The following is a 19245-nucleotide window of genomic DNA, read 5'->3' as shown; positions in this document are numbered from 1 at the left end:
CTTAGCAACCGGCGTTGTTTACGTTTCCGCGGAAACCCGGATCCGCACCCGGGGCGGTTGGGAGAGAGACCGCCTGAAAGCCCCGGAGCGGCCTCGCTTCCCGCCGGCCCCGCCTCCCCAGGAGCCAGCCTCGCTTGGGCTTCAGCTTGTTTCACTGTTGCTGTCTTTTGTTTTTTGTCTCGCATGTTTTAAAACCTCTTAGAATCTCTTGGCGATTCCCAGTCATGGACATAGTGCAGCCCAAGGACCTGGAGCAGGACTTTCGCTTGGCCAAGAGGAGACAGGCGGAGCTGTGCAGGCAGAAGCGGATCTTCAACGCCAGGAACAGGATCATCGGGGTGAGACCCTTGGGCCCGAAAGGGAAAGGGGCAGGAGGGAATGTGGAGGCGCAGGTGGGGGCGAGAGGAGGAGATGAGCCCTTGGAATGAAACTTTTGACCCAGGCACAGCGGCGAACGGCACCAGGCTTTGGCGGGGAAAACCAGCACGATGTGTTGACTTTGCTGCGGATGGGAGAGACCCTAACGGACCAAATAACGCACCCTCCTCTCTCTGAGCCAGATTTTCTACATTGCCAAGGGTTCCTTCCAGTCCATTCGTTTGACAAACACCAGTGGAGTTCCTATTTTGTGGCAAGCCTGAGCTGAGCTCAGGAGATGGAGAATAAGGAGATGAAGAATAATGACCTTGCAGAGCTAGTGGCCCATCGGAGAGGCAGGTGTTGAAATGGTCACCTTGAAATGCAGTGGAGTTAGTTCTGTGAGGGAGAGGAGCACAGACTGGGGCCAGGAAAGGAAATCAGAGAGGGCTTCCTAGAGGAGGTGATGCCCAAGCAGCATTCTGAGGATGAGTATCTGTTGACCCAGAGAAAAAGGGAAGGAAGCTCTGGTGAAAGTTAAGAGGACAGGCTGAAGAACCGACTATAAGCAAAAGCATCCAAGTCTGAAAAGACCTGATGTGTACCTAAGAGAATTCGTTTACAGTGGGGCAAGGCCAAAAAGATAAGTAGGATTGTTACCAACTGAATAAAACTCTCTGGCTCTAACTCTCTCTCCTCTTGTTTTCCATTCCAAGGGAGACACAAAAGCCTGGGATATTCAGGTTCGCGACCAGAAGATAAAAGAAGCAACTGAAAAAGCTAGAGATGAAATCTTTGGTGAGCGTTTGCTGATTGCCTGTCTAGCGATTTAGGGCTGTGTGCCTTTAGACTCCAGTCCTCATTTCTTCACCTATGTAAAAACTTGTCATTTTCATGCTCTTCCTTCTTTTAAATTTTCACAATTTCTTGTGCTCAATTAACTCAATGCGCTGGATCTTCTTCTCTTAAAAGCAAAACAGCTATTGAATTCTATGTGGGTTGTAGGAAATATATTGAGATTAAATGTATGTTTTTCTCTGTTTTCTTAAAAAAACTGGATATGAAAAACCTTAAATACACACGCATTTTCTCCCAAAAAGTTCAAGACCTGCTAGTGGGGATAACTGAGTACAACAGATGCCACGCACTCTCCCGAGCTCACCCCCCTGAGCGGACTTAGGACTGGATATGATTCAAATAATAGTGTTCGAGCTCTTAGATCAAATTTTCAAATAGACTTCATTTTCCTCCGTCATGTTCAACAATTTCAGCTTATTTTTTTTAAGTAACAAAGATTTTTAAAATAGAAAAAAGCAGGATACAAAATTGTGCAATGTGTTATCGATTAAGTTTAAAAATATATGCAGTCATGCCTCACTTAACAATGAGGATAGCTACTGAGAAAAGCACTGTTAGGTGATTTCATCATTGTAGGAACGTCCTAGAGTGAACTTACACAAACTAGACGGCATAGCTTACTACACACCTAGGCTGTATGGTACTAATCTTATGACCACCATCATATGTGTGTTCCGTCGTTGACCAAAACGTCATTATGCCTCACATGACTATAAAAATATGCTTAGAAAAAAGGCAGAAAGGAAATACACCAAAATGTTAGCAGTGGTAATGTTAAAGTGATGGACTGATGAGTGAAGTTTATTTTCTTCTTAGACTGTTCCATATTTTCTAAAACTTTTACCATTTTTTTACTTTAGTTTTAAAATAATTCAAACTTAACAAAAACAATGTGACAGACACCTACATACTCACCACCAGATTAGATGTTAACATTTGCCAAATTGGCTTTAGATATCTTATTTTAAGAATGCTTTTTGAGAATTAAATGTTATATAGAGAGAGAGCTAAAGCTCTCCCCTCCCTCGTCAGTTTCCTAGCCCTCCCTTCTCGGTGTTGTCACCACTCCCCTGCATGTTTTTTGTACTTGTACTATTTGTGTGTGTATCCATGACAATGTGTTTCAAAATTGTACATCAACGGTGTCATATTGAATGGATCCTTTTATAACACTTTTTTAAATTCACCAGTGTATTTTTGGAATTATTCAGTGATCTACATATAATTTTAATTGTTTTATGATATTTTGTTATATGACTTAACCGCAATTTCTTTATCCATTCCCCTACTGATGGCTGATTTAGATTTTTTCCAGTTTTTTTTATAACCACAAACAATGCTACAATGATTCTCCATGCATTATGTCCCCAGTGTACGTGAGTGAGAGATCCCTAGAAGTGGAATTGATAGGTCATAGGATTTGTAGGTTTTTAGTTTTATGAGATATTGGAAAATTGCTTTCCAAAATTATAAGTATACCACGTTACACTCCCACAAGCAGTGAATGAGAACGCTTGTTTCCCCACATCCTTACTAAAATGTGCTGTTAATAGCATTTTAAATATTTTGCCAATTCCTTGGATATTTCCCATCTTATGAGGCTGATCATCTTTTTACAAGATTATTGATCATTCAGGTTTCTTTAAATTGATTTGTAGGTGCTTTTTGTATATTCAGGATACTAATCCTTTAATGATTGTGTTACCTTTTTGAAGGGTGGTATTACTTTTAGAATCACTTTTACTAAGGTGAAAGTGCGTAATTACTTTTAGCCATTCTAATTACCTTTCGAATTATTTTTAGAATCAAAAATATAAAAAAATTACTTTTTAAGGTGGATTGAAATTTTTTTTTTCCACTGAATCTGAAGCTTATGGATGTGCTATGTCTCTTCCAGCTGCTGAAATGAGGCAAAATGACAAAATCGCATGCATATTAGAAGAGCGGGAAAGGAGAGAGAGGAGAGATCTGTGTAAAGCTATCAATGACTTCCAGCAGAACTTTCAGAAGCCAGAAACTCGCCGTGAATTTGACCTGTCTGACCCCCTTGCCCTTAAGAAAGACCTTCCAGCCCGGCAGTCAGATAATGATGCTCGGAATACAGTTTCAGGAATGCAGAAATTCATGGGAGAGGATTTAAACTTCCGCGAGAGGAAGAAATTCCAACAGGAACAAAACAGAGAATGGTCCTTGCAACAGCAAAGTGAATGGAAGAATGCCCGTGAAGAACAAAAACGTGCAGGTAATAAGGCAAAGAAGACAAATTGGTCTCAATACTTTCTTCAACAAACAACCCCCAGTTTTTTTCTTGTTTCATTTTGTCTTTTAAGTCCTACTAACGTGCTGCTTTGGTCGTGTGGGGCAAGAGGCATCAGGGCCTGCAGTCCAGGATTTAAACATCCTCAGCCACACGTCTGTTGTGCGGGGAACGTTTTCTGAGCTTGTGCTCTGTGTCAGGGCTCCAGTTGGGTGCTGGAGCGCGGAGTAACTCAGGATGGTCCCTGCCCTCAGTGTGCCCACAGTCTGCTGGGAAGATAGTTGGAAATACAGAGGGCTAGCCCACAGTACGAGTCCAGTAAGACGCTCTGACCATCCCCAACCCTGACCTCCACCTCTGTCAATGGGAACTCCATTCTTCTGGTTGCCCAGGCCCCAACCCCGAGTCATCTTTACTCCTTCCTTTCTCTCAAACGCCACGTCCTGCCCAGAAGCAAGTCATCTCAAATTTCAGCTACCTTTCACCACCTCTGCCTTTACCACTCTGGACTAAGCTATCAACGTCTCTCAACTGGATTATTGCAGTAACCACTAACTAGTTTCCTTGTTTCTGCCCTTGTCCCCCTACAGTCTCTTCTCAACCCAGCAGCCAGAATGATGCTGTTAAAAGTTAAACTAGATCCTTCACTCAGAACCTTCCAATAGCTCCTCATTTCACTCAGTAAACACCAAATTTATTTCAAGGAACAACACGGCCTTCACAGTCTGACTTTATCTCTTCCTCTGCTGCTGCCCTTCATTCATTTCATCATCGTCACACTGGCTTCCTCGCTATTGCTAGAGGGTGAGTGTATCAGGCTCACATCTGCCTCAGGGCCTTTGCACCTACAGTTCCCTCTGCCTGGAAACATATTTCCCCAGATATCTGCACAGCTGGCTCCCTCTCCTCCTGCAGGTCTTTGCTAAAATGTCATCAGTGAGGCCTCCCATGACCACAGTATTTTAAATTGCAACCTTCTACCCTCCCCCATCCCTTCCTTTGCTTTATTTACAACATTGATCACTGACACCCTGTGTGGTTGTGTATTTCTTACCCCTCTCCCCAGTATCATATCCTGAGCTCAATGAAGGCAGGAGGTTTCATCTGTCTTGTTCACCACTGTATCCTTAGTTCCTGGCACATAGATAAATATTTGTTGAAATAATCCACTCATAGGGCTTTAAAAATCTCGTCCGTCTCCCAGGTGCTCCACATTTCCATCTCTGACTGGGAGCCTCTGTCTCAGCCTCGGACTCGGTCCTTGAGATGCCTCCTTGACATCTCACCAGACATCTCACCACATACTGGAAACTAGCCTGTGTTTCTCTCTGAATCTGCTCCTCCCTCTATTTTCCTCCCATCGCTAAATGGCACCTCCTTCCCTTGATCAAGCCAGAAATGTGGGAGTCATTCTTGATGACTTGTCTCCAGGCCATCCTCAACTCCCATCCCTTCTACCTCCTGCATATATTTCGAACTGTCCACTTCTCCCATCCCTACTGTCACCACTGTAATGCAAGCCACTGCCCTTTTTCACCTGGATGGAGCATGCCAAAGGCTTTCTAATTGACTTCCACTTTCTTTCTTGCCCCTCCCGGGTTCATTCTCAACATAGGAGTCAGAGTGCTACATTTTAAACAATGTTGAGTTGAGCAGTGTCACCCCCGCTCCCTCCATCTAGCTTAGATCCCTCTAATGGCCTCCCGTTACATCTGGAATAAAATTAAAAGCCTCCCACAGCCTACAAGGCCCTGCACACTGGGGCCCCTGCTCAACCCTCCAATGTCACCTGCCGCCCACCCCCACCCCACTCACCATGTCCCCACCATTCCGGCTTTCTTTCACTTCTGGATCTCGACCAGTCCTTCCCCACTTCAGAGCCTTGGCTCCTGCTCTCTTGTCCTTCGGGCCTCAGCTTAAATGTTGCTTCCTCCTGGAAAAGCTCTCTCTTACACCCGCCTCCAACTACCCAAGTCAGGTGTTCCCAGCATTTTCGCTCTTAGTATCCTTCCCTCCAAGCACTGTCATGATTTGTGTTAATGTAACTATTTCGGGCCTCGTTTGTTTACTGTCTGTCTCATCTCCTAAACAGTAAGTTCCAGGAAGGCAGGAAAGGCCCCTTGCGTTTTACCCACCACTAAGTAGGCTGCTCCCAGCAAAGCATGCAGCCCGCAGATTAGCCCTGAGCTAACTACTGCCAGTCCTCCTCTTTTTGCTGAGGAAGCCTGGCCCTGAGCTAACATCGTGCCCATCTTCCTCCACTTTATATGTGGGACGCCTACCACAGCACGGTGTGCCAAGCGGTGCCATGTCTGCACACGGGATCCGAACCGGCAAACCCTGGGCCGCCAAGAAGCAGAACGTGCGAACTTAACTGCTGCGCCACCAGGCCGGCCCCCCACGTTAGGCTCTTGATAGCTCTCTGCTTAATGAGTGGATGGATAAAGGAAAGGTGGGAGATGCAGCTGAAGATGAGCAGAGGCCAGAAATTCACCGCTCAAGAGTTTGGTCTTTGTTTTTGGAGATAATGAAGAGACCCACAGGGCACAAACCCCCTACAAGAACCTCTGATCAATAACACTTTTTTTAAAGATTGGCCCTGAGCTAACGTCTGTTGCCGGTCTTCTTTTTTTTTCTTCTTCTTCTTCTCCCCAAAGCACCCCCAGTACATAGTAGTATATTCTAGTTGCAGGTCCTTCTGGTTCTTCTATATGGGACACTGCCTCAGCGTGGCTTGACAAGCAGTGCTCGGTCCGCACCCAGGATCCGAACCCGCAAAACCCTGGGCTGCTAGAGCAGAACTTAACCACTGGGCCATAGGCCTGGCCCCTCAATGACACTTTTTTAATGTAACCAGCCTGCAAAGTAAGTGTTGTCCTGCCCCACAGGTGAGGGCTGGAGGCTGAGAAAGGTTGAGTCATAGGTCAGGTTTGCAGAGCTGGGAAGTGTGTGGGCTGGGATAGGAGGCTGCTCTGTCTCACTCCAAATCTTTGTGTTTTGCTGTTCATCTCCACTGCTTTGTCCCCTTCTCCTCCTCCTCATTGTCCTGGCAAATTCCTACCGCCACTCCATGAATATCTGCTACCTGATACCCGCTCCTCTGGGAGCCCCATCTGGTTCCCAAGGCAGAGCTCTCTTTTTTCTGGGCTCCCACTATCCCTTGCCCACTGTAAGGATGATAGATCAAGGATGGCAAGGAGCCCACAGCCTTCCATCCCAGGACCACAGCAGACATTAGTAATCTAAAGCAGACATTACCAATCCATGGTAGTGATCACGCACACTCTGTGCCAGGCACCAATCTAAGAGCTTTACTTGAATTAACTCATCTGAGTCTGCCAACAGCCATCCAAGGCATCCCCACACTGTGGATGAGAGTGTGATAAGTAGATGTGTGAGTGGACACCCTGCAGGGTGCTCTGCAGGCCTGGGAAGGAGCTCTGGGTGGGCACACTCGGTTTGATTGTGCTTTGCTTCCTTTCAGAGGACCTCTATGTGAAGACAAGGCTGCAGTTTGACAAAACAGCCATGCATTTACAGAATCTGGAAAGTGCCACCAGAAAGGCGGTTTGTGCAGCTGTGAAAGAATTCAACAAGAGCCAGGTATTCCCCGGGCTCAGTGTCTGGAGGGGAGGAAAGCACACAGCTGCTTCCTCGGGGTGTCCCGGCCTTGCTGGGTCCCAGGCTCAGTCCATTCACAAGGTCACTTCACCAACCCCAATGGGGCCCTGCCAGGGGCTGCCCAGTTACAGAGATGGATGAGAACCAGCCCCTGCTCCTTAGCTCTGAATCTGGGTGTAAAGCCTAACAAAACTAGCCATGCAACCTGGGGGACAGTTCACCTTTCCAAACTTCGGGTTCTTCTGTAACACGAGGACAGTGCCGTCTACCTAGACGGATGCCACCTAGCACTGCTCTGACGCCCGGTCGTAGTTTCAAGTCTCCTTTACTGCCTCTCAGAGTTCCTCCGTACCAAGAGCAGGTCCACAGGCACCCATTAAAGGGAACAACTGCTATGATGATAACACAAACTTTGAGGGTCTTGTGACAGCTGCCTTCTCCTTAAACTCTGCCCAACTTCCTCCAAACACTGCTCTCTCTGGCAATCATGTGCCGAAGTCGCTTCAAGTTCTCTACTCCTTTTGGAGTTTAGACTCTCTCTCCAGGTGTTCTTTCCAAATGTAGTTATATTTCCTGGGCAGGGTGAGGGCTTGGCCTGGACTCATTGATCAGATTAGCTGGTTGTCTAGAACCATGGTCTGCAAAGGAGAGTGTGCAAGAGGACCCATGGGAGAACAGGAAGATGATTAGAACTCTGCTTCGTATTTATTTTTAACGTCATCATTTTAAATTCTCATGTTTGTGTGTGTGTGTGTATTGTGGGGTACATGCTATTTTTATGGTCTAATAGTACCACATTGTGAACTAAATATATTGGAGACACAACCTCAAAAATGTTCTACCGATGGGGATCTGTAATCAACAATCCTGGAGCAGCTGGCCCAGAGACCAGGGAGAATGTTGGTCTTCAACAGCAGGGGAGAGGAACGAGGAGGGCAAATTGCCAGAGATGGGGAGGGGTGACCCAAGGGCAGGACCGAGGCCCCTGGAGCCTAGGTCACCAACCTGCAAGCGACAGGAGGTCTTAGAGGTCATCTGGCCCATGCCCTTCACTTTGCAGACAAGGCCAAAGAGGAGAGGGCCTTTGTTCCAGGCCCCACAGCAAATTAATGACAGAATGAGGCTCTTGGTCCGTTGCTCACTGTTGCTGGTCATCCATTCATTCATTTATTCACTCTTTCATTTATCAATTCAACAGATGTTTACTGAGCTCTCCCACTGGGCACTGGTATGTATTTTGCAAAGCTGTGTTGCTGCAGTCATCGATTTATTTATTCATTCACTCAGTAAAATTTTTAGTGTGTACCTACTGTGTGCCAGCATTTTCGGGTCCCCCAGCTCCTCATGAGGATGCTGTGAGAGCCCTCTGCCTGGGGAAAGCCATCTCTGGCTTTTGCAGCCCTGTTCCTGACTAGAAATAGGCTTTGTTAATTAGCCTGGGACGTTAAGACAAGGGTCTTGATAACGGTCCTTGAAAGAAGATTCCAAGCACGTCAGTCTGGCTCAGCAGGGGGAGACACCCAATGGAGAGGCCCCTGTTCTCAGCGAGGGGCACTCATTCATTAGGGATGGCTTGTGGTGTCACGGTTCTGTGCAGGCTCTAGAGCCCGACTGCGTGACCAGGCTCTTGTCTGCAGCCTTGGAAGAGCCCCTTGAGAGCCTCTCTTTTATCACCTGCAGAGCAGGGGCAGTGGTCACAGTCAGAATGAGCTAACGTGTGCTGGGTAGGAAACACCTCCCAAATCTCAGTGGCTTAAAACACCAAGTTGATGTTCATCGTGCTGCAGGTCCATCACGGGTTGGCTGAGGGGCTCTGCTCCTCATCATGCTCACCCTGGAGCCCAGGCCCTGGGACAGAGCAGCCACGAGCCGGAGGACTCCAGCACCACAACAGAGAAGGAATGTGGCCAACCCCCCCACCCACTGCATCCTCCCAGAAGTGTCCCAATGCCTCTGCTCACATTTCACTGGCCAGAGTAAGCCTCATGGCCACACTCAATCTAAGTGGGTAGCAGAGTGTGGCTCTGGCCACATTTAGTGACCAGCAGTGATGGCTATCACGCTTGCTCGTAAGGTTGTTGTGGGATTAAACTAGGTAGTACACGAAACACACTGGAACATCCGGCACGTTATCAGGACTCAATCAATGACAGCCATTGTTCTCAATCCTAGCAACAATTGGCTGCTCTTATCAGTCACTGTGTTCGACAACCCTACCAGAGGGGCATGATTAATTGGTGAAGAAACAGGCTCAGAGGGGACACTCTCTTGAGGCCACCCCAGTACTGACTGGCAAATCTGGTATGTGAATCTAGGCCTGTCGAGCTGCAGAGCAGGTGCTTCTGTGACAGTCAAGCTGGCCTCCTCATGAGCACATGCAGGGGGCCAGCACCTTGCAGAGAGCCCTGTGTGTTCATTACTATAGAGAAGTGATAACCCCGACAAATGTCTTATACTCTATCTCCTGACTTTACCGTAGCCCAGAGAGGGGAGGTGACTTGCTGCAGGTCACACAGCCAAGGCCCGTTTCCTCCAATCATCACCCTCACTTGAGCAGGGATTTGACCAGGAATTTATTTGTGCCTGGGGCCTGTGGCTAATGGGCATCAGGAACACTGAGGCGACAACGCCTGTTCACCTTTTAGAAGTTACCACTGTTGTGGATCACTCTGCGGGTTTTCTTTGTTGCCTGAAGCTGTCCAAGGATGACCAGGGCCGCAGGGAGGGGCATAGAGCACTGCTTTGGGGTGGGTGAGGTCCAGCTGACGGGAGGTGGCTACCTAATGGTGGGGAGGCAGCTCCCTGCTTTGCCAAGCCTGTGCAAAGAGCTGCAGCTCTTATGCACACAACCGACAGGTAGCATTTCCCTCATCCCAGCATCATCCAAGCAGCCAGGGGTCCAAGGGCTTCCCCACATCCATGTCTGACAAGTCTACCACCACCCCTAACCCTGTCCCTGGTGTCCTTTAGGGCATTCTTCCTTCAAGGGCCCTAGTGAGATTTGCCGGCCTGTGCCTCAGTCCCCCCGGGGTCACTTGGAGCATCTTCCTTAATGTCTTCCCCTGCGTAGGCCTTGGAGTCAGCAGAAAGGAAAATTCAAGAGAAAAAACAAGAAGAGGAGGACAACCTGGCTGAGATCTCCAACCTCCTGCGTGGGGACCTGCTCTCCGAGAACCCACAGCAGGCAGCCAGCTCCTTCGGGCTGCACCGCGTGGTCCCCGACCGCTGGAAGGGCATGACCCGGGAGCAGCTGGAGCAGATCCGCCTGGTTCAGAAGCAGCAAGTCCAGGAGAAGCTGGTGCCTGTCCCACCCCTCCTCACAGAGCCTGCAGACTGTGTGCTTCCTGCTGCCTTCCTCTGCCTTCCTCTGCCTTCCTCGAGCGTGTCTAGTTATAGCCAGTGTTACATTCGGCCCTGGAAGCTGCCCTCTAGGAGTTTACGTTCTAGTGGGGAGATGACAAGAGCCAGATAATTGCATCCGTGTATGAGGCAGCTGGATAGTGCGTGCTGGGGAGGAAAGGAAGTCCGGGTAAAGGGCATGGAGAGTGCTGGGCAGAGGAGGGTCACTGGGGACTGAGAAGTGACCTTGCAACAAAGACCTGAAGGGGGGGGGGGAGCCAGCCACACAGATATCTGAGGAAAGGACGACCAGGTGGGGTGGACTGCAAGGGGCAAAGGCTTTGAGGCAGGACCATCTTGACCTGTTCAGAGAAGAGTGAGGAGCCTGGGGCAGTGAGGGGCAGGAGGAGGTCTGAGAGGTGCTGGCGGGCTGCTGGGGAAGACCTTGGCTTTTCCTGTGACTGAGAGAGGGAGCTCTGGAGGGTTTTGAGCAGAGGAGTGACACAAGCTGACTTACATTTACTGGTGTTCCTCTTGCCACTGTGTTGAGGGTGGACTCTAGAGGGTCGAGGGGGAAAGACAGAGATCACCAGGGAGGCTGTTGCAGTGGTCCAGTAAGAGATGATGCTGGCTGGGTCCAGGGTGCTGGCAGCAGGGGTGCTGAGAAGTCGTCGGATTCTGGACCTGTTTTGAAGGTAGAGCCAACAGGATTGGTTGAAGGGTTGGATGTGGCATATGAAAGACAGAGGAGTTAAGGATTACTCCAGGCCTTCTGGCTGAGCAATGAGAAGGATGGAGTTGGCATTTACAGAGGTGGGAAGACAGTGGGAGAAGCAGGTTGGTAGGGGAAAAGAAGTGCAATTTTGGATGCTGCGTGCAATGTTCTTTAGACATCTATATCTCTTAGGATTCAGTTGAAAACCCCACATAACAGCATCTTAAACAAAATAGAATTTTATCTCTGTGTGTAGACCAAATCCTTAAGAAAACAGTCCAGAGCTGGTATGGCAGCTCCATGGTCATTGACTGAAGTTCCGCCATTCTCAGCACCTGGCTCCCACCTCTTAGTGCAAGATGGCTGCTTGAGTTCCAGCCATCACATGCATACTGCAGCTAGTAGGAAGAAGGAATGGGGAAGAACACTAAGGACACCTCCCAGAAGTTTCACAAGACATTTCCACCTACATTCCACTGGGCAACAGTTAGTCACAAGGTTGCCCCTAACTGTAAGGAAGGCTGGCAAATGTAGTGTTTATTCCAGGCTCTGAAGTGCTAGTGATTCTTTTATTAAGGAAGAAGGAAAAATGGCTACTGGGGGACAAGTAATATTTTCTGCCACAACCTCCAAGTAAAGCCCAGTGAGTAGCTGGACATACAGTCTGGAGCTCAGAACAAGGTCTGGATGAGAACATGCAGGAAGTGAGTGCAGACGGAGGAGAAGGGATCTGAGGACTGAGTCCTGGGACCCCCTGCCATTTATAAAGAGCCAAGGAGCCTGAGACGGAGCAGCCAGAGAGGTGGGAGGGACTGGAGGCCAAGCGAGGGGAAACGTTTTGGAAGGAGGGTGGGGATCCCTGGGTCAAACACCGCTGCTGGGCTGCCGACTAGACGCTGGAGCCAGCACGGTGGCAGTCACATCTTTGGTGGAGGTGGGAGCCTGTGTAATGGGCTCGAGACAGAAGGGGCAGGAGGAAGTGAGACAGCAAATGCAGACAACGTTTTGAATGCACTTTGCTATAAAGGGTGCAGAGAATGGGGTGGCAGCTGGTGGGGGGTGTGGGTCATGCAGAAGTTGTTTGTTTTTCTGATTGTACAAATAACAGCATGCTTGTCCTTCCACGAGAGGGATGCAGTAGATGGGGAGAGACTTGCTTCAGCCACGTCCCCGGGGTGGCAGGAGAACAAGGGACTCAGAGCACCAGTTGAGGCTCGGCGTGGACAGGAGCTCAGACTGATCACCTGTGGCCGTGGCGATGGGGGTGGAGCAGGGGCAAGCAGAGATGGGAAGGGGCGTGGGCATGGCAGCTGGTGGGGCTTCTCTTCCTGAGCCCCTATTTCCTGGTGAAATGGGAAGGCTAAGGGGTCCAGGTTGGGGGTTTGAGGACATACAACAAGGTGCTAAATGGTCATCTAGGGTACCTGGAAAGGAATGGCCTGGGGGAAGGGGCAGGATGGCCAGGCAGTGCCAAGGACCCAATGGAGGCTCGCGGTCATGAACTTGAAGTGACCCCTGAGCACAGCCACGCTTGACTGTAAGGGGAGAATTGGCTGGGGCCATGGTCAGGGCTTGCCAGCAAGTCTGACCAAGTGAGAAGCTCAAGGATGCAAGGAATCTGCCAGGGGGGCGGGGTCAGGCGTGGACGCTGGGCTGAACAAGGAGGGTGATGAGGACACGGGAGCACCAGGGACAGTGGAAAAGTGTGCTGTCGGTGGATTGATGTCATCAGGGTGGAATAGCTGTTGGAATCAGGGTGCTGGAGAGAGAGCAGAAGAGGGCAGGTCAGCATGGTGGTGAAGGGGACCCTTGAGGGTGAGACTAGGGAGGGTGGCATTGTTGGTAATGACAGGATGAGGGCGGAGGTTCTCAAAGCGGGCTCTCGGACCAGCAGCATCACATCACCTGGGAACTTGAGAGAAATGCAGACTCCCAGGCCCCGCCCCAGCCCTGCTGAATCAGAAACCCTGCGGTGGGGCTGTGGTCAGTGCTTAGCAAGCCCCCAGGGGCTCTGATGCCTCTGGAGTTTGAGGACCACTGGTAGATGTACCCAGGGAGTGACAACTGACAGGTCAAGACAAGGTCTTTGCACAGGAGGCAGAGAAGTCAGAGAAAAGAAAGGGTCGTCTCTGTGCACTGAAATCGCTCAAGATGACAGCAGGAGAGATTCAGAGGGGTTCTCAAACCTGCCAAGAGTGGCCAGGGCCGCCCCAGGCTCGGCAGATGACCGCACAGGTGGGGTGGTGGGTGCTGTGGTCAGTGTGAGCTTCCAAGCAGGGAGGTGCAGGGGGCGGGGCAATGGCAATGGCCCACGAGATGGGGAGCAGCGGGCACAGCTCACCTGCCTGCTCACCTCCAGGTCCAGAGGTGCAAACGTCTGTGAGAGGCTGCAGGGATGTTGGGAGCCGAGGGCAGCCGGGGGTGGGCAAGGAAGTAGCCCCAGGCGAGAGGAGCCCTGAGGTTGGTGTGGTGACGTAGAGAATGCTGGTCACCTTGCTAGGCCCTGCTCTGTCCTTTACTCCTGCAGTTCAGCCCGACCGTCTGGCAAAGAAGGTTGGCTGTCTGTCCTGAAAACAGCATTTTTGTCTGATTCTCAATCTTTATAGAAAAGTAAGACAGAAAACCACAAAGGGGAAAAAAATCCCACAGTGAATCTCACCACTCAGAATACTGCCTCTCCTCTCGCCTCCGAATGCCTCTCGGTGGCCTTTCTTCCCCCTTCCTTTTCTATGTGTGAGATAATTTGACGGTTGAGATCATGCAAAGAATAGTTAGGTTGTCCTCTCTTAGTCCAGGCAAGTCTGTCCCCATGTCATTCACTATTCTTGACAAAGCATCTTGTGTCGTGACTCGGCACCTGTGAGTCGCTTCCTTACAGGTGAGGAAACTGAGGCTCAGAGGGGCCAAGTGACTTGCCTACAGGAGGCAAAGCCAGGCCCAGCCTGCCCTTCGGTCCCTGGGTGGGGGCCGGGGCCTCTGCCAGCCCATCTGCCCCGGTGGTGGTCTGACCCAGCGTCACTGTACCCCTGCTCACGGGGCGGGAGAAAGCTCAGCCCTAAAACCCACAGAAAGAAGCAGGGTGCTCGTCTTCAGGCCCAGCCCGCCAGTTTTGCTTCCTTTTGCCTGTGGGACAGGGTGAGCTGACAAAGTAATTCACCCTCAGGACGGCTGACAAAACCGCTCACATTTGGGGCGGCGACCCCTCCCCTCTGCATGGATCCAGTTTCCTCTTCTAGGACTCAGGGGTCTTTACAGAGGGGTCTGGAAAGCAATGAGCAAGGAGCTGAGATGCAGAAATTCACCCCCAAGACCCGTGAGCCCATCATTGTCCCTGGGTGGGGCTGCGGTGTCAGGACATTCTAGAAGCTGCCAGGTGATCCCGGTGTTGGGCCCCATGGAGCAGCCTGCCCCACAGGTAGCGTCCCAGATGCAGAGGACCTGACATTTGGCTCTGCACACGGAGCCCCCTCAGGGCTGGGAGCCGCTGTTGGAACCGAGTGGGAAGTGGCTGGGCAACCTGGAATGATGGCAGGCAGGGGGTCGCCTCTGATTTCCTTCGTGGCCTTGCTCACCTACCTGCCCCCTCTCTGAGCCTCAGTTTCCCCATCTGTAAAAGGAGAGGCTGGTTCTCCCTGTGGATCGCCTGGGGCTCTCCTGCTGGGGGCAGGTGGTGATGGGTCCCCTCTCCTCTCTCCAGAGGCTTCAGGAAGAAGAGCGCCAGCGAGACCTGGACTGGGACCAGCAGAGGGTTCAGCAGGCTCGCTCCGTCCTGTTGTTAGAACGGGAGCAGCAGCGGCAGCAGCGCGACCTGCGCAGGGCGCTGGACTGCAGCAACTTCAACCTGGCCAAGGAGCAGCTTCTGCAGTGAGTGCAGGCGCGGGGGGTGGGGGGATGAGGGAAGGGGTCAGGGAGGGGATGGGGGATACAGGGGAAGATCAAGGGGAGGGCAGATGGGGCTGGGAGGCACCAGAGGGGAGATCAGGCTGGTGGGGGGGAGGGAGGGGAAAGGCCATGCAGCCCCTCTAGAGCAGGCAGCCAGCTTTCCTGGGGCCCTGGCCCACCCTCCCCAAATCTTTCCTACCCAAAGTGTCCACGACTGTGAGTACATATCTCACCAGAGGCCCCATAGCAGCTGTGGTTTGGGCTGTGACACAGCCTCCTGGCAAAGGATTCAAAGAGAAAGGGGAGACGGGCTCAGAGCTAAGAAGCCAGAAGTTAAGTGCTTGGAAACCCGTGGTCTCCACACAAGCTGGGTATCTGAGATTCCACTGTGCCTTCATCCTGTAAACACCCCTTCCGTGGGCAAGCCTCCTCTGGGCACCCAGCGAGCTCAGGCATGGATGCTGGTGATGAAGTAGGCAGAGGGCACTGACTGGGCCTGGGGGAGTCGGGAAAGCTTCCCCGAGGAGGCTGCGTGGCTCGAACGTGGAGGAGAAGGATGGTGCCAGCCTCCCACTGCAGGCAGGACTCTCCGGGCAGAGGGAGGGGCTCCTGGTCTGCCAAGAACAAGCCTGAGTCTCGACCTCATATAGACAGGCCCCAAGATTAGTTCAGACTTCCAGCTACAGGAAATGCCAAATGCAGATCGGTAGGTAGACTTGTCACTAAAATACACATCATTTATTTACTTATTTGTCTCTATTCATCAAGCTCTTGGCTTGAACTCAGAAGGGTCTGCTGCTGTTTTCTCCAGTGAGACATCTCTTTACCAATGGGTCTGGCAGTGGTTGGTCATTTCTGTTGGGGGCCTAAATGGAGCGTTAAGAGATGATCTGACGGAAACCCAGTGGGATGAGTAAATGTCTTTAAAGTCATGCCATGGAGATTTAATTCTAAGATATACCCAAATCTCGCCGGCGCCAGTCCCCAGTCTAACCGCTCTGGGATGATGACATGCCCCTCTCCTCCGCCCTTGAGCTCACGGGGCCGGAATGCATCCTGTCTCCTGGGGCTCACACAGTGATAAAACGTTTGCAGCCTTTTTCCTGTATAAAAAGATTAGACTATTTAGGAAGTCAGGCGTTTGCTGATATTTTTTCTCCTTGTTTTATTATCAGGAAAAAATACATGAAGGAAGTCTATACAAATCGTCCCACTGAAGATTATTTTGCACAATTTAATACAGGAAGTCGTTAATGAAAAGGACATTTTCTTCTCCTCTGACTCATTTATGTTTAAGATAAGAGAATCTCCAAGAGTCACATTTATTAAAAACATACACTCCTTGGTCCAGAAGTACCCTTCAACTTTATTTTTCCACTGTGGACAAAACATTAATTCAACTTCTCCCTTGTATTTCTACGAGGAGCGTTAGTTTCTGCTCAGCACAGCTCAGTGATGTCTCTAGTGCAGCTCTGAGCACTGTGGATACAGGGATGGAATGGACATGGCTCTGCTAAGGGCCACTCTAGAGAGAGAATGACGTTCGAGGCGGGCCTGTGTGTTGCCTGGGCCCCCGGTTCAGCTGCTGCACTGGCTAATGCTCATGAGCACTCACGATGTGCACAGCATCGGTTTAAACACTTCACATGGAATTAACTACTTTGATCCTCACAACAGCAGTGGTGGGTACTTTTATCACTCACGTTCTCCAGGTGGAGAGCCTGAGATTCAGACACAGTAAGTGACTTGCCCAAGGTCATGCTGACAGGCAGTGGTGGAGCTGGGGTTGAACCCGGGGAGTCTGTTCTCAACCGCTTCACACCCCTGGCTCCTGGTAACAAAGACCCCAAACAAGAGCGACTTCAACAAAGCACTAGTTTATTTCTTGTGCTGATAAAGTCCAATTGACAAGTGCTACTTCATTGCCCTGCCGTCTCCCATCTTATGGTTCAGGAGTGCAGCTCCAGCTCCCACCATCATGTTACATTCGAGCCAGCAGGAAGGAGAAAGGGGAAAAAGAAGGGAGAGACAGCATGCTCCTTTCCTGAAGGACGCAGATGAGAATTGTAGATTTCACCTCTGCTCACATCCTATTGGCCAGAATTTAGTCATGTGACCACACCTAGCTGCAAAGGAGGCTGGAAACTGAGCTGGCTAACCATGTGACCAGGCAATAATCCTCTAATGGTATAAAAAATGGAAGAATACCTATTGGGGGACAACTAGTAGTCTACTGCAGCCTTGAAGAGTGACTTGAAATTTGCCAGAGGGGAGGCGAAGGGAGGCATTTTATTATAGGGAGTCGGGGAGGCCATGTCTAGCGGTATTGGGGTCTCGGGCTCCCAGGCCCAAGATGAGTGGCTCCTGCCAAGTTACCTCTGCCTCCTCCGTGTAGGTTTCCTGAGCGGCCATATGCACAGGGCCAGTCACAAGTGGCAGCTCTTGTGGAGGCATCCATATTCATGCATTACAAATGCAGTTCTCCAAGTTACACCATCGCCACAGCTGCTAACCTCCTGGACCTCCCTGTTTCTTGAGCAGGAGTGGCCTGTTCCTGAATGATTGACAGTGATGAGTACATTCTCTCTGGGGAAGGAGGTTGGGAGTGTGTTCGTTTCCTGGTGCTGCCATAACAAAGTACCCCAAACTGGGGGGCTTAAACACCAGGCATTTACAGTTCCTCGCAGTTCTGGAGGCCAGAGGTCCAAGATCGAGGTGTCAGCAGGATTGGTTCCTTCTGAGGGCACTGAAGGAGATTCTGTTCCACGTGTCTCTCCCAGCTTCTGGGGGTTTGCTGGTGATCTTTGGTGTTCCTTGGCTTGTAGATGCATCACCCCAAATTATGCCTTCATCTTCTCATGGCATTCTCCAGTTGTGTGTGTCTATGTCCAAATTTATAGGGACACCAGTCATATTGAATTAGAGCCCATCCTAGTGACCTTATTTTAACTAATTACATCTACAATGACCTCGTTTCCCAATAAAGTCACATTCTGAGGTGCCGGGGGTTAGGACTTCAACATATGTTTTGATGAGGACATATTTCAACCCATAATAAGGGGAATACAGAGGGGCACCTGGTTCCATTGCCTCCCAGGATAATCCTGTTAGGAACATTGGTGCCCAGGCTGTAGAAGCCATGCTTTGGAGAGGGTCCTGGCGGTGGATGAGTGGCAGCCCATATAGATTGTTAGTCCTCCTGTGACTGGACAGGGAGATAAAGGGAGAGACGGGAGGTGAAGGGCACATTTAGTGCTCTTCAAGCCCTGGGTGCTGTGCTAGGATCTCCCACAGTCTAGTAGGCTCTGGTCTAACTTTTATATCCTCACAAAGGAGCACAAGGTGGAATCCTACATGGGGCTGATGGCCGCAGGTGAGAAGGGACACAGCGTTCAGAGGCTGCTGCAGCCATCAGTAATACATTTATATGCCTGGAATCACGGGTCCAACGTGGAGAGGCTTGCTTTAATTCTGAATTTTGCATCATTATAAAAAATATTCCAAAAGGCAGGCCAGGCTCAAAAACTTCCGGCCCTCGCTTGCTTTAGGTGCGCCCTCTGCTGGTGACCAGCAGCACAACACACTCCCTGTAGTTAGGCGGGAAAATGAACCCAGTGATGAAGCTGCCGCGCCCCAGGCCCACTGCTGGGCAGCTTCTGGAAACGCCCATGACGTCGCTGGATGTCATGATCGCCATCCTGCCGAGAGAAAACAGGAGAGGAGAGTTCAAGTGATTTCCCCCTGGCTGGAAGGCAAAGCCAGGGTCCAGATGTGGGGCCCTCTCCATCCAACTTTACGACATTCTGGGAAAGGTCAAACTTTTTAGACACTAAAAAGATCAGTGGTTGCGGGGGGCTGGAAGGAGGGAGGGAGGGATGAACAGGCAGAGCACAGAGGATTTTTAGGGCCATGAAGCTGTTCTGTAAGATACTGTAATTGTGGATAGGTGTCATTATACTTTTGTCCAAACCCACAGAATGTACAACACAAAGAGCGAACCCTTATGTAAACCGTGGGCTATAGTTGATAAGAATGTACCAGTATTGGCTTGTCAGTTGTGACAAATGCATCTCATTAATGCTAGATGTTAAAACTGGGGGAAACTGGGGAGGGAGCTATTTGGGAAGTCTCTGTACTTTCCCCTCAGTTTTTCTGTAAATCTACCACGGCTCTGAAAAATAAAGTCTACTAATGTTTAAAAATAAGAAGATAACTT

The 19245-nt window shown here is 50.3% G+C and overlaps 1 protein-coding gene across 1 annotated transcript; it reads left to right on the top strand.

Annotated features, from left to right (window-relative positions):
- The first annotated feature begins 25 nt into the window (after positions 1-25).
- Positions 26-19226, top strand: RIBC2 (RIB43A domain with coiled-coils 2). Its single transcript, XM_014864449.3, has 7 exons — positions 26-338; positions 1074-1155; positions 3113-3457; positions 6957-7075; positions 10164-10391; positions 14845-15011; positions 16205-19226. The coding sequence occupies exons 1-7, from the start codon at positions 225-227 to the stop codon at positions 16281-16283; spliced, it is 1134 nt and encodes a 377-aa protein (XP_014719935.1). The 5' UTR covers positions 26-224; the 3' UTR covers positions 16284-19226.
- Positions 19227-19245: the final 19 nt, after the last annotated feature.

The sequence above is a fragment of the Equus asinus genome, chromosome 4 (genome assembly GCF_041296235.1).
Source record: "Equus asinus isolate D_3611 breed Donkey chromosome 4, EquAss-T2T_v2, whole genome shotgun sequence".
NCBI classification, from domain to species: Eukaryota; Metazoa; Chordata; class Mammalia; order Perissodactyla; family Equidae; genus Equus; species Equus asinus.
Note: the sequence above shows the minus strand (reverse complement) of the source record. Positions and strands in the feature narration are given on the sequence as shown.